Here is a 19,740-nt window from a genome sequence, read left to right as displayed (position 1 = left end):
TTTAGGATGAGTGGAAATGTTTACAAAAATTAATAAGCACCTCCCTCCCTTTGAATTAAGTACTCAAGAGTAAACATTTCATCTCAATTCAAATAACTTTTTGAATACAAGGGACTATTCCGATCTAAATCACATATTCCAGCTTATCCAATTTTTTTTTAGTATGCTTTAGCAATTTTAGAATCCAACATATGCTTCTATTTAGGATAATCACTAATAGCTGCAGCAAGTGCACAGTTTGAATCAACAATGTCCAAACAATGAACAATGTCAGCCAAGTTAAACCTAAAATAAAATTAGTAAACTTTAATTGAAAAACTTTTTTACATATTTATTTTAAACTTTTTTATCATAATTGATAAAAAAGTTTAAAATAAATATGTAAAAAAGTTTTTCAACCACCTAAATTCATAAAACATATACTTTTATAAATAAAAATAATCAGACTTTAAAAAAGCAGGCTATTACCTTAAAAACTGACTAAAAAACAGGAAAAATAACTCTGCAGGAACTCTGTTATATTAATCTAATAGCATATATGTTTTAGAAAAAGGAATTAATTGTAATGACTGATAAGAAAGAACTCAATATAATGATTGAATTCATATAAACATCTAATACATATAAAGACAAAGTAGACATGTAGCACATGTAACAAATCCAGTCTTGATCTGCTAATAATTCATAATCATCTTTTTTTTTTTTAATTTTGACAAGAACAGTGGAACCAATAGCAACATATTTCACACAGAATATTGCTATGTTGTTTAAAGTTATTTTCACTGATTTTTGGCTCTTTAAGTATTAATTTATCACATTTTCCACAGAATGTTATAGGTTCTATAGTAATAATGCTGGAGAAACATAATTTGAGAAAAAATATCTAAATTTGGTTTCATCATATCCCATAGCTCTTGATCGAATTTAACTACTTCAAAAGTCCTTAAGTGTCCAAACAATAAAATATGCTGACTTGTAATGTGATTTTTTTTATTCTAAAAAAAATTAATCACTAGCTCCTTCTTTAATTATGAGGGCATACAACATCAGCATCAAAAAGAGTTGGTTTTGGCCTTACAGAACTGATATTTATAGAAAGAGTGTTAACTTCTGTATATATATATTGTGATGTTTGGAAGCAATTATCCTTCCCTTTCTCATTTGAAAACAGGTATTATTCTCTTGTGTTATATTCTATTTGTTTAATTGTTTTATATGTCAATACCATTTTTTCTAAAAATAGTTTGCCTAAAGTTGTTTTATCAGCATAAGGATGGTCAAAAAGTATTTTAAAGGATAACTCCTCAAGGTCAGAAATACTTTCACAGCAGAAGACTAGGATAAATAATTCTTGTGTAAAAAAGTTACAAATGAATGCTCATTAAAGTCAGGATATCTTTCAACTCTTGGATTAAATTCTTACAATGCCTTTATTTCTGTTTTTTCCTTATTATTTTATTTAACTTTTTTCTGGTCATCTAAATAAATAAACAAAGTATTTTTTTTAAATACTTTAAAACACCCTTTAACACCTGCTGAGCATATTGCCCAGGGTCAGCAAAAATCAGTAGATTTCTTCAAGTAATTTTGTCTTTATTTAAGTAATTTTGTGTTTTATCTTTATTTAAACCTTTTTTTTTTGTTTGTAATATTGAAAATTACTTTTTTCTGCTTAATCTTTATTTAAAAATATATTTTATATGTTATTAATTACTACCTATATTCATAAAACTTTTATAAATAAAAACAATCAGACTTTAAAAAAGCAGGCTATTAAAACAGTACAAAGATTTCTTGTGACTATTGTTACACTTTGCTTAGAAACATTATAGTACAATTTTTTTTACAATTATAGTACATATAGAACAAGTAAAACCCCATTTAAAACATTGCCAAAAGAAAATTTACACAAGCATACAGAAGGGGACAATCAGTCAAAATATTTGAATAAAAAATATTGATAATAAATTCTCAAATAATGATTTATTTATACATCTACTCTGATAGCTGGACCATCATTAGAGTGGGGTAAAAATAACATTTTTTTAAAATACAACTATTCTCCCTCATTTTTTCATTATTTATAAAAAAAAACTAAAAAAATGAGCAAAATTGGACAAGAATTACCCCCTGTTACAATTTTTGATTAACATTACTTATAATTGATAGCCCAAATTTTAAATTTTTGAAATATTTTTACAAAAATTTAAAAAGTTTTAAAGTGAAAGTAAAACATATTAGGCATGTTTGTATTATTCATTAGTATTTTGACCAAAATAATCTTTTTTTTTATTAAAAAAGTTAATTAAATGTTTTTAAACACATTTGAAAGAAATATTTTTCAACGAAAAAATTGAAAATTAGGCATGGGGCAGCAATCTTTTCTTTCATTATTCTTAGTTTTTTTTTCTTCTTTTGAAAAATTAAATCGCACATTTTTACATTAGGAGTGCAAAAATGATATTAGGAAATTGCATCCTTACATATGGATTGTGTATGGTATAGTATAGTATATATATATATAAATATATATATATATATAAATAAATATATATAAATATATATATATATATATATATATATATATATATATATATATATATATATATATATATATATATAAATATATATAAATATATATATATATATATATATATATATATATATATATATATATATATATATATATATGGATATTTAAGGCTGTTTTGTATTATAATAATATAACAAAACTCATAGTCGTAAAAGAGTGCTCAATATTAAAAAGATATTTTAAATAGAGGGATATACATATATATTAACGAAGAAAAAACAACTTTTTCTATGGTACTTTAAGTTTCATGCTTATACGACAATCATCAGCCATTGAATATAAATTCAAAAACAAAAAAAACCGCTAAAAATGACAAAATACTGTGTAGTGGGATCTTAACGTTGCTAAGACATACTTGATGACAACGAAAAAACAAAATATTAGCTAATCGTGTCAAAAAAAGATAAGAGGAATTTATTCTTGTGTCTGCATTTTGAAATCCACTCGTTTCGTTTATTTAACAAGTTATCACCCATATATGTTAAAATAAGATTGCAAATTTTTGACGAAGTGTTATAAGGATTGCAACATTTTACAATTTTCCACTTAATTAAGGGTGTAAACATTTTGTCTTTTATGTCCCAAATTTCTTTAGACAATTCGGTATCATTTTTATATTTATTAATGTTAAAAGATTTTAGATGGTTAGCATACCGAAATTTGCAACATTGGTACTGAAAGGTGGGTTCTACCAGATTATGTTTTGCTTGTGATTTTTGAATGGGATCTGTTTTTTATTTGAATGGTAGGCGAATTTGCAGATAAAACCTGATTTAAATAATGCATCTTGATAAGAAGGAATGGATTGTTTAAAAATATTTTCGTTAGAAGAATTGGTTGACAATATTAGTTCGATAGTTTGAGGAAGGCTTCAAGATGGCGAACGTTTTGAAAGCCCTAAGTTATTGCAAAACTATCAGTCATGAAGCAGTAATTCTTTGTCAGTATGTTCATTTTATTATAATGATTCATTGCCTGCATGAATTTTTAGTTTAAAAGTAGAAAAACTTGAAATAAAAATTAAAATAAAAAGTTCATAAATATGTCATCTGGTCACATGACCATGGCAAGATGACTTATTATGCAATTTCTGACTCCAACATTATAAAAATTTAAAAATTACCAACTAATCTAACTAAAGAAACATAAAATAAACACACATAAAAAAAAATATTTTTAAAAACGTTACACTCAAAGGACACCATTCGTTATGATTACACAAAAGCAAAGTATTTTTTTTGAAGAGAAAAAAGTAAACTTATGCGAATAAAATTGCATTATTAGTAATTAAAAAAAATATTTGATGTTTTAAAATACAAAGTGGAATTATAGTTTCGTTTTCACCCATTTTTAAGTTTTTTTGGTGAGTTGCTAAATGAAAAGCCATCTTACCCCATTCGTTATCTTGCCCCACTTTCCCCTATATATATATATATATATATATATATATATATATATATATATATATATATATATATATATATATATATATATATATATATATATATATATATATATATATATATATATATATATATATATATATATATATATATATAGGGTATATATCAGCCATGATAAACTGAATATTACCATTACAGATACATTATTTGTAAATACACTTAATACTTTAATACTACACAATAAATATTATACAATAAATATTACCATGAATATATTGTAATAAACATATTACAATAAATATTAGCTTGAGAAGGATATCCATCAGTAAGGTAATAATTAACATGAACTAATAACATTAAAAAAAAAAAATTATGTTAAAATGTTCGTTTAAATTAAAAATAAAATAAATAAACCTTCAGTTTTTTTAAGTTGTTCATCTTTTCCAGTGGTTTCTATGATTAAGTAAAAACAATTGTAAATGAATCACATGCAACAATAAAGTAAATATGTTATAATTATAATAATATTTCTTAATATATAATTAAAGCTCATTATTCCGAAACAAAAAGACTTACATAAAATAAAAATATTACACTAAGGATTAACATTTAAAATGTTTATATCATCTCAATGTCATACATCTCTTTTTTAAACTTTTTTAAGTAAAAAAATTTCTTACTCAAGAAACTTATCCTTCTTACCATAAAAAACTTATCCTTTTTACCATAAAAAACTTATCTTTCTTAATGTAAAAAACAATTTCACATGTTAATTTAAAATATCTTTACCTAGTTCAGTTACCACAGGTTCAGTTGCATCACGAGAAATATCATCATCAGATTCCATTCTATTAGCATCAACCAAAGCATTTTCACTTTCTTCATTTGGTTTTGTAATTTCTTCTAGAACATTACTTCCACATTCACTGTAGCAAAAAAATAAACTAAAAATATTTATTTTAATGTTGTTTTCTTTAGATAGATTCTACAGATAACTCTTAATGTTTTGTTGTTGTAAACCCTTTGACTCGTTGCTTACTTTAAGACTGTTTTACGATGCATCATTACATTATATATTCATATTACTGTTACATTGTTGTTACATTGTTTCATATTAACTTTTATTTTACATTATGACAATTATTTTGATTGTTAGAAGAAAATATTGACAATATGATATTACATACAATTTTATTATATGTATATAAAAATATGCAGTATGGTAAAAAATAATTGCGTCAAAATAAAAAAGATAAAAAATCCAGAATTTATCAAGTTTTCTTACTCCAACATAATAATAATCTATACTCTAGTATTTTATGTGTTCTCCCAATGCTGCTATGGCATTCGGCACATGATTTGGCATGGAATCTATCTCGTAGCATAGAAGTCTCACTCATGCTTTGGATTTTCATGCTTTGGTTTTAGTAGTGTAATCATGTTTTTGGTTTTGTTTTTTTACAATTGCCCAGAGAGTTTCAATCAGATTGATATCTGCAGAGTTGTTATGTTTAACATTTAAATTAGCACTAAAATAGAACATTTAAATTTTAGTGCTAATTTTCTTGATTTTTTTGGAGTGTATATTGTTTTTATTGGGGTGCATGTGGCATAAGTCTGCTGGAATGTTTTCTTAATATATAAAAACACTTATAACATCTCTTGAACTGTAAAACCCAATGTAAGAGTTTATCAGCAGGGAAACATTCTTTTTGGGCTTGACATGATGTTTAATGTTTTTTGTCACATTTTACATGTTTTACATTTATTTAAGGCTATTTATGTATATCATGCAGTAATTAGTTATTTAAGTAATAATTTCTTTAGTTAATACTTTAGTTAATAACAGTCATTAAAGTAAAAATTCCTTTAGTTAACATTGTAGATAATAACATTTATTTAAGTAATAACTTCAATTTGTAAGTATAATTAACTTAATATAATAAAAAATATATGATTAACAACTTTAAATTGTATTTTATCTTTTTTAATTGTACTTTAGACAACTTTTGGTGTCCAATGCCTAAAAGTGACACTTCTTTATGAAATTTGTAAAAGTTTCTTGTAAAGCTCTCAGGGAAACCATCCAGCAGTAAACAAAAACTGCTAAAGGTGAGAGCGACATGGATTTCATGTGTAGTTGAATCATTTATCAGACACTTGTCTTCTTGATCCTTTTCTGCATCAGATATCATTTCTCTTTAAAGTCTTTTATTTTTGAATGCATTTTTTTAAACTTAATAGTGAAAGCTGTTAAAATTTAACCAAACTGTGGATTGGATTATGGAACATGAAATGTAATGCTTCCTAACCTACCTGTAGATTGGTTTATTGAACATAAAATCTAATGCTTTCTAACTTAACAGTAGATTGGTTTATTAAACATTATATGGCTTTTTTCAATTTAGCAGATGTTTCATTGTGCACTTACTTTTCTCACAGAGACAAACTATGCTTCATTATCAGAATATTGAATCAAAAAGTAATACTAATATCTTATTCTTAGTGTAATGTCCTAATGCCCTCAACTGATGGACTTTTTTTTACTTATCCTTGTAATTATAGTTAACCCATAAAAAACTTAAAACAAGTAAAACAAGAGTAGAAAAAAACAAAAATTTTGTGCACTTAATTTTCATGACACTAAATTATAGGCATTTTGTATTTTTAAATTAAATATTGGAAAAACAAAAAACACATTTATTATATATAACAAGGAAAAATTTCAAATTTATTTAATTTAATTTTAATCACATTCATAAATTAATTTTTATTATAAAATTTCAACCTTTTAGGAACTTCATCATTATGTATATCTTCATAAGTTTCTTTTATTTGTCTTTTATCTTCATTTTTATAATTACCAACATCTTCATCATAAACATTATTTTCTCCATCATCATCACCAGCATCATAATAATCTTCACTATTTTCATCCTGATCAAAGTCACCTTTCAAATAATTCATACAAAAAAAAAGTTTAAAATTATTTTGTACATCAAGCATACAACTATAAGAGATTGTTAAACTGACATCTTCTAGCATTTTTTTTTAGTTTGATTTTATCTTAATGAGAATTTTAAAATCTTTTAATAAAATTAAAAAAACAGTTCAGAAATAACTTTATCAATTTATAATAGTATTTTTGAAATTCAAATAGAAAAAATTTTTTGATTGAGTACCCTCAAAATTATCTGTATCTATAAAAGAAAAAAAAAGAGAACTTTTTCTTAAAACTTTAAAGCAAGATTAACACTTGTTTTAAAGCTATAAGCCACAAAATTATATTTAAAAAGTATTTAAAATAAAGAATTATTTTTAAACACAAATTAATAGAAAATATAAAAATTAGAGCAAATGTAAAAATTAAATAAAAAATAAAAATAAAAACTAAAAAAAAGCCCACTACAAATTATGTATGAATCATGAAGGGATTTTATTATGAACCATAAGGAGTAGAGTAATGCTCTAAAAAGGGAGTTTTTTTATGACTTAAACTAAAGTTACACATTATTAAACAAAAAAATAAAAAAACAAAAAAAATCTTAAGCAAACAATTTTGTCTATCATCTTTATATTACAGCTGTTTCTGTTTTTCAATAAAAAATAACTAGGGAAAATAAAATATTGTGGTATGGAAATCACAAAATAAAAAAAAAAACTAGACATCTGTACAAATACTTTAAATATCTCAGGCAAAAAAGAAGAACGAAGAACTGAGGAAAGAAAGGAGAAAAGAGTCAAAGAGATATCTTAAATTAAATTTAGAAAAAGATTTGATATCTTTTTTAGAATAAGTTATTCAGAATAAAGTTGAGAACAAAGTATATGAACTTAAAGATTGATTTAAATCAAAAAACATCACCTGAAATTTTTAAGGGTGCAAATGAAGTATCATCAAATGGCAGTGGAAATAATAGCAAATAAAAATCTTTGATTAATACTAATAAAAATAAATAATACAAAGATTTTTGACACATTATTGGCATCTCTTCAGTTTGATTTAATCTCTTTGATTTGATTTCTCAGAGTTATCATTTTTTCTACTATACAATATTAAAAAAAATGTGTATAAACAAAAAGATTTTTTATAGCAATTCCTATGTAAATGTTTTTAAAACACATATATATTAGAATACATAAATATTATATGTTTCGAAAGTTTATAGAAAATCAAAGGAACTTTTATCCTAGATGGCTTGAAGGTGGTTGTTTTAAAAATATTAAAGGTTCTTGCTAAGTTCATGACTGAAGTACACTTTCACATGGTTTAGAAACAAGAAGAATCATTTTATTGTAGATGGGCTCCATCACCTTATCAAATTTCATTATTTACAATCAAGGCAAACAGTAAAAGATAAGGATCCAAACATAAAATTTATAAATGGGGTCTTTTTTGTTGATTCTGAGTCCTTTCTCATATCTATACTTGCAAGCTTATCCAAGGAAAAACAAAAATTGTCAGTCAACTTGGTCAAAGAAGATAAAAGTAAGGATAAAGGATATTTAGATTTGTGATTTTTGGAACACAATGATATTGTTTTAAGAATGAAATCAAAGCAATATGTAACATAACTGTTTAATTGATTTATTATATTTTTTAAATATAATTTCCCATTTTTTTATTATCAGTCTTAGTCAGGAATGGTGTGCAATTGCACGCTGTTCCTGACCATATACGTTTTTAAACAACTTTACCATAATTTCATACATGTTTTGAGAATACTTCAAAAATGGGCTTAAAAAAATACTTCAAAAATGGGCTTAAAAAAATACTTTCAAAATTTGATCTTTTCTAACTAAATAATTTTATACTATGCAAAGTTTTAAAAAAAAGTAACATAATACTTTTTATAATTGTTTACAATAAAATTTTTTTATCTAAATTATCAAAAAAAATATATATAAATGTTTTTACTTTAAAAAATTTTTTTTTTAATCTTGTTCTATTTTTACAACTTTTATGCAGAATTTTTCATCATTAATAATCACATTGTCTTCAATGAACTTTTTTAAAAATTCATTAAAGTTTTTTTTATTTTTTAGTTAAGGTTTTTTTTTAAACTTTCTCTGAAAGAAGTTTAGCTTTGTCTTTTTATCACCTTTTTTAAATATTTTCAAAACATGTAAAAAGCAATCTAAAAAAAAAAACTTACAAATAATATATAATAAAAAATAATACATTAATAATAAAAACATAATAAAAAATTATACTTTTATTATTACACATATAAAAACAGATAGCTTACAATAACAATTTTAAATAAAAACTTACCAATTTTATCTTCTTTTGTAAGAATAAGAACCTCTGTTTCTTTTTCATCAACTGAGAAATTAGACTTTTCAGCAGAACTTTGAAACTTATTTTCAGGTATGTCTTTTATATTTTCTGTATAGGTTTTGCTTTCATAAGTATCTATTTGAACTATAAAAAAAATAAATTAATTAATACAATAGCATATAAAATAATTTAATGTAACTATTTTTTATTAGCTTGAACTAAAAAGAAAAAAATTAAATATTAAATTGGAATATTTTTTATTAAATATTAGGCTTATATATTATTTAATTTAAAAAATAATTTGCCCATAAAAGTACGCCTTATTATTGTTTAACTTATACATAATTATTAAATTTTTTAAGTTATTAATGTGAATTCCTTCTGAAGCTTATTCACGTAATTCAAACATATGTATAGATCTGTGGGTCTATAAAGGTGAGTTTCCACTCATCCGTTTTTCTACGGGAAAGGGATATGGAAAGGAAAAACAATCACGTGAGCATGCGTAGTTTTCCTTCGGACGTATTAAAACTTGTATTACGCATGCTCACGTGACTATTTTTTCCTTTTCTTTCCCGTTCCCGTGAAAAAAGCGGAAATGAGTGGAAACTCACCTTAACACAGATCCAGTAAATACAGTTTTATAAATGATATTAGACTTTTTTTCTGACTGTTCAGTAAATTAACCCAAACCAGACTGCCCAGAAAACTTTTTTACTATCTCTAATGCCTTATCAGAGCTCCCTCCAGTACCTTCTACTCCCTCCATCAATTTTCATTTCTGCCTCCACACTCAGCATAGAGTTTAAAAGATGCAATTCTCACATTTTCAATTTTCTTGGCTCTTACATAAACTCTGTTAAAATCAATCATTTTTTTGAGATTTCTAGCATTTTCCAGTGCTTCCATGACTATTAAACTACTAAAATAATAGGTGGGTGCAAAATCATTTGGGTAAATATTCTACCCAAATTTATATTCCAAATGGATTATACACTAGTATACTTATTGTTGGTGACTTCAATCACAGCAATATATAAATAGTTCAATGTTGAGATTAAAACTGAGCCTAGAGAGAAATATAGGTTGTTTGTGTATTGTTGTTCTTCTAAATCAGTGGTTCTTAACCGGTACTCCACGGAGCAATGGTGCTCCACTAGGTAGTTGCAAGTACTCCACGAAACTCAAAATTTAATGTTCACTCACTAATTACATTACACTGTAATGATTACAGTTTAGGTAAGAAGCTACAATAATTGGGTTTTATTACCTACCTACCTACCTACATTGAATGCAAAGTTTTGAAAATAAAAATAAAAAGTGCAGTTTACAGGAAACCAAATAATAATAAGGTTAGTTTGTATTTTATTCTAATCAAGAAAAAATAAAAGTACATTTAATTAATTAATACATTCATTTAATTAATATATACTGAGTATAAGAAAAAACTAATTAAGCTTAAGAAAGAACGAAGTAAAACTTCTAGAGATTGTTGACAATAATTACATTTTATTTAAGTTACCATAAAAAAAATTATATTAAGGCAGTTTTATTAATTTAAAATTCTATAAATAATTTTTTTTTAAACTAAATCAACGAATAATTTTACAAACAACGAAGACTTTAAACAACATGTTTTTTTTTTTACTTTAAAACTTATTTTTTGAGCGAATGTTGTTTGATTTGCAATGACCGATTTTAATAGTCGTTATGACTATTAAAATTGGTGACTTCAAAGCAAAAAACATTTGCGCATTCGTTTAATTCTTTAAATTTAATATGTATGATAAAAATTGTTATTAAACGGAATCTAAAAGGTGTTTTAAAAACTAAAATATTTTAAAAAATTATGAAAAAATAATAGTATATAGTAAATAAATAATGAAATATTTATTTAAATTAGTAATAAAAAATTAGTTCATTGTAACGTTTTAACAGCTGTAATATAAACAAAGCTATGTAATTAAAAATAAAATTTGCTACAAACATCTTAAAAATTTGATCGGACATTGTCCAATCAAATTTAAATTTAATCAGACATTTTGTCTGGGACTTAATTAAAATAAGCCCGGTATTAATTCCCAAATTATCTTTGGTTTTTACAGTAATACTCCATAATGGACAAATTTCTTATCAAACAAAAAGCGAATGATTCAGAAGAACAAAATACTAAAAATGGACCGAGTACAAGTGGAAGCGGTAGTAATGCTCTTGCTACACATATTGTGTCTGATACAAACAATAGGATTAAAAGAAAAAAAATTAATCGACAGTATTCTGAAGAATATTTAAGTTTCGGATTTACGTACATTTGTAGGAAGAATATCACATTCCACATTGTATTGTATGTGGAGAAAAATTATCCAACAGGGCGATGGTTCCTAACAAGTTAAAACGTCACTTTTCTACAAATCACGCCAACCTTGCTACAAAAACTAAATATTATTTCAAACGATTTTTAGATACGCAAGCTACACAAGTAAAATATTTTGAAAAAACTGTGAAACTTTCCGATAAGGCACAGTTGGCGTCATATAAGGTTGCTGAAATGATTGCTGTTTAGTTAAAAACAAATACTACAGCAGAGTCTTTAATTATACCTGCATGTTGTGAAATGGTTAAAATTTTGTATGGCGATGAAGCAACAAAGGAAATAATGAAAATTCCTTGTTCAAATGATACAATAAAAAATAGAATTAAAAATATGTCAGATGATATTGAGAAAACATTGCCGATAAGCTTTCTAAACGGCATTTTGCTCTGCAAACTGACGAGTCCACTGACATAAGTGGAAAAGCTCATTCGTTTCCTTTATGAAAACGAAATAGTGAATCAATTTCTATGATGTCTTGAGCTTACCGAACGTTCAACAGGACAAGATGTCTTTGATTCTATTTCTTCCTATTTTGAACAATTCAAAATATCATGGGAGTTGGGTGTGGGAATTTGTACAGACGGTGCTCCATCAATGGTAGGCTCATTAAAAGGGTTTGTGACTCGTGCCAAGAAAAGAAATGCCAATATTATATCTACTCACTGTTCTTTGCATAGAGAATCTCTGGTGTCCAAAACATTACCAGTAGCATTAAAATCTGTGCCAGACAAAGTTGTAAATATGGTAAACTTCATAAAATCGAGACCTTTGAAAATACACGTCTTTAAAAATCTTTGCATCTCTATGGAAGCTAAGCACGAATCTTTGCTTTTGCATACTGAAGTGAGATGGTTATCCAGAGGAAAAGTGTTACGTCATTTCCTAGAACTGAAGGATGAATTGATGACCTTTTTCCAAAAAGAAAATATGGATGATTTTGTGGAATATCTTCAAAATGACATTTGGTGTGCTAAATTGGCATATTTAGCTGATACATTTGATTATTTAGATTGTGTTAATTCCAGCCTTCGAAGAAGAAAAGAAAATTTTTTAACATCGACCGACAAATTGACAGCCTTTCAGAAAAAAGTTATTATTTGGAAAAATTGTGTGTTGGAAAAGAAGAAAGTAGATATCTTTCCTTCTCTTAATGTTAACACTACCGACAAAATTATTTCAGCAGTAACGGAGCATTTAATTTTATTAGAAAAAAAATTGAATTTTATTTTCCATCAATAAACGTAGAAACATATGACTGGATATTAATCCCTTTGCCAAGATTGATACATCAAATAGTAAGTTGACATACCATGAAGAAGAAGAATCAATGAACCTATCATCGGATCGCACACTTAAGATGAAATTTTCCGAATTGGATTTTGAGGAATTTTGGATCTTTGTGCAAGAAGAATACTCAGCTATATCCATGAAGGCACTTAAAATCTTGTTGCAATTTTCAACATCATATTTGTGTGAACTTTGTTTCTCGATAGTCATTAACATAAAAACTAAAAAACGAGCAACACTTACAAATTTGGATGAAAAATTGAAGCTATTTCTAAAATTAGGCCTAATATCACTGAAATTTGTAAACACCGTCAAGCTCAGGTTTCACATTAAATTTTTTTATTTTTCTGAATTAAATTTTGCTCAATATTATTTTTTTACTTATTAAATTTATGTTTATTTGTTTGTCATGTTATCATTTTAAACTGTTATGTTATAATCTTTTATTTTCAATTAAAGTAGTACGTATGTGTATTTGTTTGTTTATTTTACTCCTTGATTTCAGTGCTCCCCAAAATTTTGTCATGATCAAAAGTGCTCCCCGACTTCAAAAAGGTTAAGAACCACTGTTCTAAATATAAAGATAATACCTATTGCTTGTACAATAAGCAAAATGGATTAGTAAAAACAACAAATGACAAACACAGTTCATTACTAGATATGGATGCTTGACTGCTTCTTAAATGCAATTAGGATGAACATTTTTGTATGGTCTACAATGAACAGATGTTTTTCCCATCATTACATGAAATGCTGACTCATTTTTCTTCAAGGAAAGGGTTAGACTTTGTTTCTAGGCTGGGCATTTATTATTACACATTAGTCCCTCTTCTTTTAGCTTTCTTTAAATGGTCTGGTCTGATACAACAAAACGAGCCTTGAGAATAAGCTTAGTCATTACTTTTTGAGGGTTTTTTCGGTTCTCTAGGTAAATGTTCTAGATGATACTGTCAGCTCATATCGTTGTTTTACATTTAGAAAGGAGTCTCCTTAGACCATACTTCATGTAAATTTAAAAACAATAAATCTGTAAAAAGACAAAAATTTTCTTATTTCTTGTAAAAAAGAATTAATTTGAAACTGAATATTAACAGAAATGTTTACAGAAAACATTTAACTAATTGTAAACAAAATCTTAAAATAAACATATATACTTTTATTACCAGAAGGCATTAGTTCTGCATCATCTTTAGTTTCTGTTTCATTAATATCCTCTTCTTCAGTTAAAGTTACATGTTGGGGCACATGTTGTAGATTACTATCTTCACCAAAGAACTTGTTAACACTGTTTTCTGCAGATGTAAAAATATTATTTCTATGATAAATCTTTTATTATAATTATAACCATTCATTCTTAGAAATAAAGAAACAAGCCTAAGTCTAGTTAATAACAAATCATTCCCAGTCAAAAAAAGAAATAAAGAAACTAACCTTGTCCAGTTAATTGGAAACTTGAAGCAATTGATTGTTGTAAAGAAACTATAAAACAAAACTATAATGTAAGAGCAATAATAAAATGTTCCAAACAAAAAAAAAATTTATAATGTACATACCATTAGGAACAACGCTAAGTGGTGTATGTGGAACATTAGCAGAGTCATCAGAACTTCTCACCTCATTAAACTCTTAAAAGGAACACAAATAAATTAATTTAACTCAAGGCAGAACAGAACTTCAGAAGATAGCAAAAACATAAACAAAGACTCTACTATTACATTCGGTTTCATGGTTTTGCAATTGCAATCAATATGAAGATCAAAAAGTGATGCAAAGAAAACATTTTCATGTTTTAAATAAAGCAACATAGAACAAGTACATAAGTACTAAAAGTGTTGAATAATCAGAATACTGAATATCAAGTTAAGTCATAAACAAAAAAATATAACATGTAATCTTTTAAGAACATTTTAACTTAACAAGATGTTGAAAAAAAGTCAACTAGTCATAAATAAACCTATTTTAAATAATAAAAATTTATTTCCTTCCGAAAATAAGTTTGCAGAAAGAAAGAAGTTATGCATGTATCAAGACTTTAAAGACAGTGCTGAAAAGATAAGTGCACAGTATAAATCTATTTTGCTCCAAATTGCCATTTTAAATCTTGATGTGATTCAACAAGCATTTTGAGGTAACAATTCAAAAATATAGATACAATAAACTCAAGTGATTATTTTTTAAAATCTTTTCTTTAAAATAACATTAACAAACTTGAAAAAGTAGTCTCATCAGCTTTTAAAAAATAGTAACATGTGGCCAATTTACAGCAGACAAGAATAAATTTTTTTTTTGAAAATTCACCTCCTCAAAGCCGTGTAGGCCACTTAATTATGGTTATAATCCTCTCTCAACTCTATACCACCAAAACACGAATGTGAAGAAAATATTTTTATTAAACAATTTAAAAAGTTAAAAGTAAAACACTTAATAATGTATCAGAAAAATTGAGCAAGTGATCAAATGCTGGTACCAATAAGGTTCAAAATATTTAACTTTAGTATGGGATTAACCATACAAATAGCATTTATTTAAAGGTAAAACCTCAGAATGCCATGGGACCTCAGAAGGTCATGTTTTAAATAAAGCAAAATAAAACTAGTACATAAGTACTGAAAGCGTTGAATAATCAGAATACTGAATATAAAGTTAAGTCATAAACAAAAAAATATAACATGTTATACTTTAAGAACATTTTAACTTAACAAGATGTTATCCTTTAGGAACATTTTAACTTAACAAGATGTTATCCTTTAGGAACATTTTAACTTAACAAGATGTTATCCTTTAGGAACATTTTAACTTAACAAGATGTTATCCTTTAGGAACATTTTAACTTAACAAGATGTTATCCTTTAGGAACATTTTAACTTAACAAGATGTTATCCTTTAGGAACATTTTAACTTAACAAGATGTTATCCTTTAGGAACATTTTAACTTAACAAGATGTTATCCTTTAGGAACATTTTAACTTAACAAGATGTTATCCTTTAGGAACATTTTAACTTAACAAGATGTTATCCTTTAGGAACATTTTAACTTAACAAGATGTTATCCTTTAGGAACATTTTAACTTAACGTTGAAAAAAGTCTACTAGTCATAAACAAACTTTTAAACAACAAAAATTTATTTATCTAAAAATAAGTTTGCAGAAAGAAAAAACTTATGCATGTTTCAAGACTTTAAAGACAGTGCTGAAAAGAAAAGTGCACTGTATAAATCCATTTTTTTCAAAATCACCTTTTTAAATTTTGAGGTGATTTAACAAGCGTTTTAAGGTAACAATTCAAAAATATAGATACAACAAACTCAAGTGATTATTTTTAAAAATCTTTTCTTTAAAATAACATTAACAAACTTGAAAAAGTAGTCTTATCAGCTTTTAAAAAAAATAGTAACACGCAGCCAATTTACAGCAGACAAGAATACCTGAAATCGTTAATCACTTATTAAATAGTGAAGAGCATTTAAAGAGGGTTCTAAAGAATACTTTTATGTGAATATATATAAAATATATGTGAATATATATAAAATATATTCACATATATTTTATATATATTTCATATATTCATATGTTGATATGTGAATATATATAAAAGAAAATAAATATAGTTTCTATGCAAAACCACAAAAAAAACACTACTTTATTTTCTGTTATATAAACTTTCTTTTGAAAAAAATATAACTTTTTTTTTACAATTATAAAAAGAAAGAAAAATGATTGTAACTTTTAATAAAATTAAAGTTTCTTCAACAATTGTATAAATTCTTACAGACTACATGTTTCTATAGTATTTTGAAAATTAAACAAATTTTTTGCAGTATAATTTAATCTAAATTTATAATACAGTATCTAAATGCAGCAGCTATTTTGTACATGTTTTTACAAGGAGTTATTTAAACAAATGCAAACAGTGAAAAAGTATTGCTACAGAGAACTTAAATAGAGAAAACCTGCAGTCTTATGTTTTGTTTGTCCTGTTATTAAAAAAAAAATACTATTTACCTCCCCAAGCCCGAGAGGGCTGCTTCAGTCGAGAAAGCTATTTTATTGTGATTACACCCTCTATCATCTCTTTAACTCTGAAATACAAACCTCAACGAACAAGGCTGCTGCCCATAGAAAAAAGTTAAGCAAGGTACTACCAGGAACATGGTTATTTAATAAAAATAATATGTATTAACTATTGTTATAACAAAAGTAATAATTTTTGTATGTGTCTGATGTAACTTTGTTGAGTTGTTTTATAAATTAATGGTCTTTTTTTGTTTGATACTGTGGACTGGATTTGTTCTGTACTTTTAAATTAAAGAACTTGTTAATTTTACCATTTATATTATTTTACTATTATAGACTAGTTTATTATTTTTGAAGAAATAATTTTTTAGATAAAAATGCTATGGAAGGACATTTTAAAAATGTATTATTGCTTAAATAACTTAATAAAACTAATAGTATTTGTTTAAACTAATGCTTATAGCTTTTTTAACATGAACAGTGAAATTAATATATACAATATCTTTTAATATAAACCATTGAAATAATTTTTGAAATAGAAAGTATTATGAAAAATTAATGTAAGAAAAAGAAAATAGAACTAAAAATATTTTAATAACAAAACCTACCAGGGTGAGGAACTGAAGAACCTTGTGAAGGATAACGAACAATAGAGCTATAAACAAAACAAAAAACACAATAAGAGTTAGAATAAAATAATTAAGAATAGAAATGATATCGAAAATTAATATTAAGATGTACCTAATAGCTTCAGCATATTCAATTCGTTTAGGCAAAAATAAAGTTGGTGTACTCGGAACCATAGAATCATCTGTTTCTTCATAAAAACTATTTCCAGGTCCCTGAAATAATTACTCTGTAATCTTAATCAATAAATTAAATTGTTAAGAAATATATATAAAAATGTTTTAGTAGAAAACAATCAATAACCCAATCAAACAAATAAAATAAGACGTATTAGCAAGCCAATATATTAAATCAATAACCTAATCAAACATATAAAACAATGAAGTTACACACCGAAATAAATGAAAACAAAGGCATTTGAGAGCTTTCACGGACATATTGTCTAAAAAAAGACAACTAATTATAAATAATAATGAAAGTTATTACATAGTATTACTTAATTTTTAGATAACGATTTTATTTTACTAATTGGGTTAACTAACAATGATAGTAAAAACAATAGAATGTTTTTTAAAAAAAAACAATGGTACTTATATTTTAAAAAAACAATAGAATTTTTTTCTTCTATTAAATAGAATTTAAAAAAAAACAAAAACACAATCTTTTTTTTTCAGAACTTTCTTTTTTGTCAGAATATCTTTTCCTTTTTATACAAAAGGTGATATAAAAATTTCATTCATAAAAAACATAAAATAATATAACAATACCTTTGGCGCAATATTTCTTGTAAAGATGACTGTAACCGAGGATCTATCTGAAGTTGAGTGTTCTGTAAAATTTAAAATTTGAAGAGAAAAAAAATGAAGTTATTTTTTGTTTACATTATTAAATAAAGTCTCTGAGATGAGGCAATATCTATTTATGCAAATAATAAGATTGCAAGTAATTAACTAAAGTCTCAAAAAATGAGACAGCGTATGCAAAACTTTTGTTCGTATTTTTACAATTTTTGACGAGTCATACAATAACTTTTTTTGTATTTTATGAAACCCATTGTTTGATTTATCAGGTGCATATATATTCATCAAAAAATCTATGTGTTTGTTATTATTTCTGATTTACCTAAAAATATTTATTTTAGAAATGAAGTCGTCAGTTTGAATTAATCAAAAAAGGCAGTCCCAAGGTTGCTCCCAGAACCATTACTCGTTATCTTAACCGAAGTGGGTACTTCAGTTTTGTTCCCAAAAATCAACCCCTATTGACTCCTGTTCAAGAAGAAAATAGGGTAAAATGGTATGAAAAACACCTAAGAACAAGAAGGAATTAATGGGTATTTAGTGACGAAAGTTGTTTTGAGTTATTTCGAACTCAAGAAGGTTGAAGGGTAAAGAAATGACCAAGAATGGCGAACCAAAGTTTAAACAGAGTCTTATGGTTTGGGGGTGATTAGTTCTAAAGGTAAAACATCATTACTTATAATCAAGGGCACTGTGAATAGTGGGAAATACAAAGAAATACTTTCTGAAGCTGAGCCACTTTTAAAAAATCTTTTCCCACGGTGTTCTACATTTCAACAGGATGAGGCAATGTGACATTCTTCAAAATCAGTTTCTGAATGGTTTACAGAACATTAATGGAAAGTTTCTTCTTGACCTGCTAATTCGCTGGATCTATAACCCATTAAAAATGTCTGGAGGTTAATGAAAAAAGTAGTGGAAAAGAAAAAACCAAAAAATTTAGATGATTTAGAGGTTGCAATCCAAGAAGTTTGGAACGGCATTCCTTGGATTATTTGAAGTAATTAATTGACAGTATGAAGTGTTGTGTTCAAAAATGCATAGAAATCCAAGGACACATGACCGGATATTTATCAATATATTATTTAAAAAATTAAGCTTTACTCTTTATTTTCTTTTGAAAATTTTATTATTCATTTATTATTTTGAAAATAAAAGTTAAAAAACTTGGTCTCATTTCTTTTGTCCGAAAGGTACTACTACTCCTCCTCCTATATATACTCCTATATAAATATATACTATATATATGCTAATATATATGAAGGGTGCAAGGGAAAAACAGGGAATGTCAATTTTTCGCAAACTGAGAAAACTAAAAAGTTAAGCGTACAGTAGTTTTTTGTTTGTTTGTCCGTAATCAG

General features: G+C 25.8%; 1 protein-coding gene across 3 annotated transcripts in view; it reads right to left on the bottom strand.

The window, feature by feature from the left end:
• The window catches only part of LOC136072045 (nucleoprotein TPR-like), a 144,869-nt gene that overhangs the window by 9,961 nt on the left and 115,168 nt on the right, over positions 1–19,740 (bottom strand). For all 3 annotated transcript variants that reach the window (XM_065820049.1, XM_065820050.1, XM_065820051.1), the window contains exons 39-49: positions 18,347–18,408; positions 17,973–18,021; positions 17,694–17,794; positions 17,561–17,607; positions 14,492–14,563; positions 14,370–14,417; positions 14,102–14,230; positions 9,272–9,421; positions 6,785–6,947; positions 4,786–4,922; positions 4,411–4,449 (exon numbers count right to left, since the gene is read on the bottom strand). In XM_065820049.1, the coding sequence (XP_065676121.1) occupies positions 4,411–4,449; positions 4,786–4,922; positions 6,785–6,947; positions 9,272–9,421; positions 14,102–14,230; positions 14,370–14,417; positions 14,492–14,563; positions 17,561–17,607; positions 17,694–17,794; positions 17,973–18,021; positions 18,347–18,408 (997 nt within the window). The remainder of the gene's footprint in view (positions 1–4,410; positions 4,450–4,785; positions 4,923–6,784; positions 6,948–9,271; positions 9,422–14,101; positions 14,231–14,369; positions 14,418–14,491; positions 14,564–17,560; positions 17,608–17,693; positions 17,795–17,972; positions 18,022–18,346; positions 18,409–19,740) is intronic.

Source organism: Hydra vulgaris, chromosome 15 (assembly GCF_038396675.1).
Source record: "Hydra vulgaris chromosome 15, alternate assembly HydraT2T_AEP".
NCBI classification, from domain to species: domain Eukaryota; kingdom Metazoa; phylum Cnidaria; class Hydrozoa; order Anthoathecata; family Hydridae; genus Hydra; species Hydra vulgaris.
This window is presented reverse-complemented; position numbering and strand designations above follow the sequence as displayed.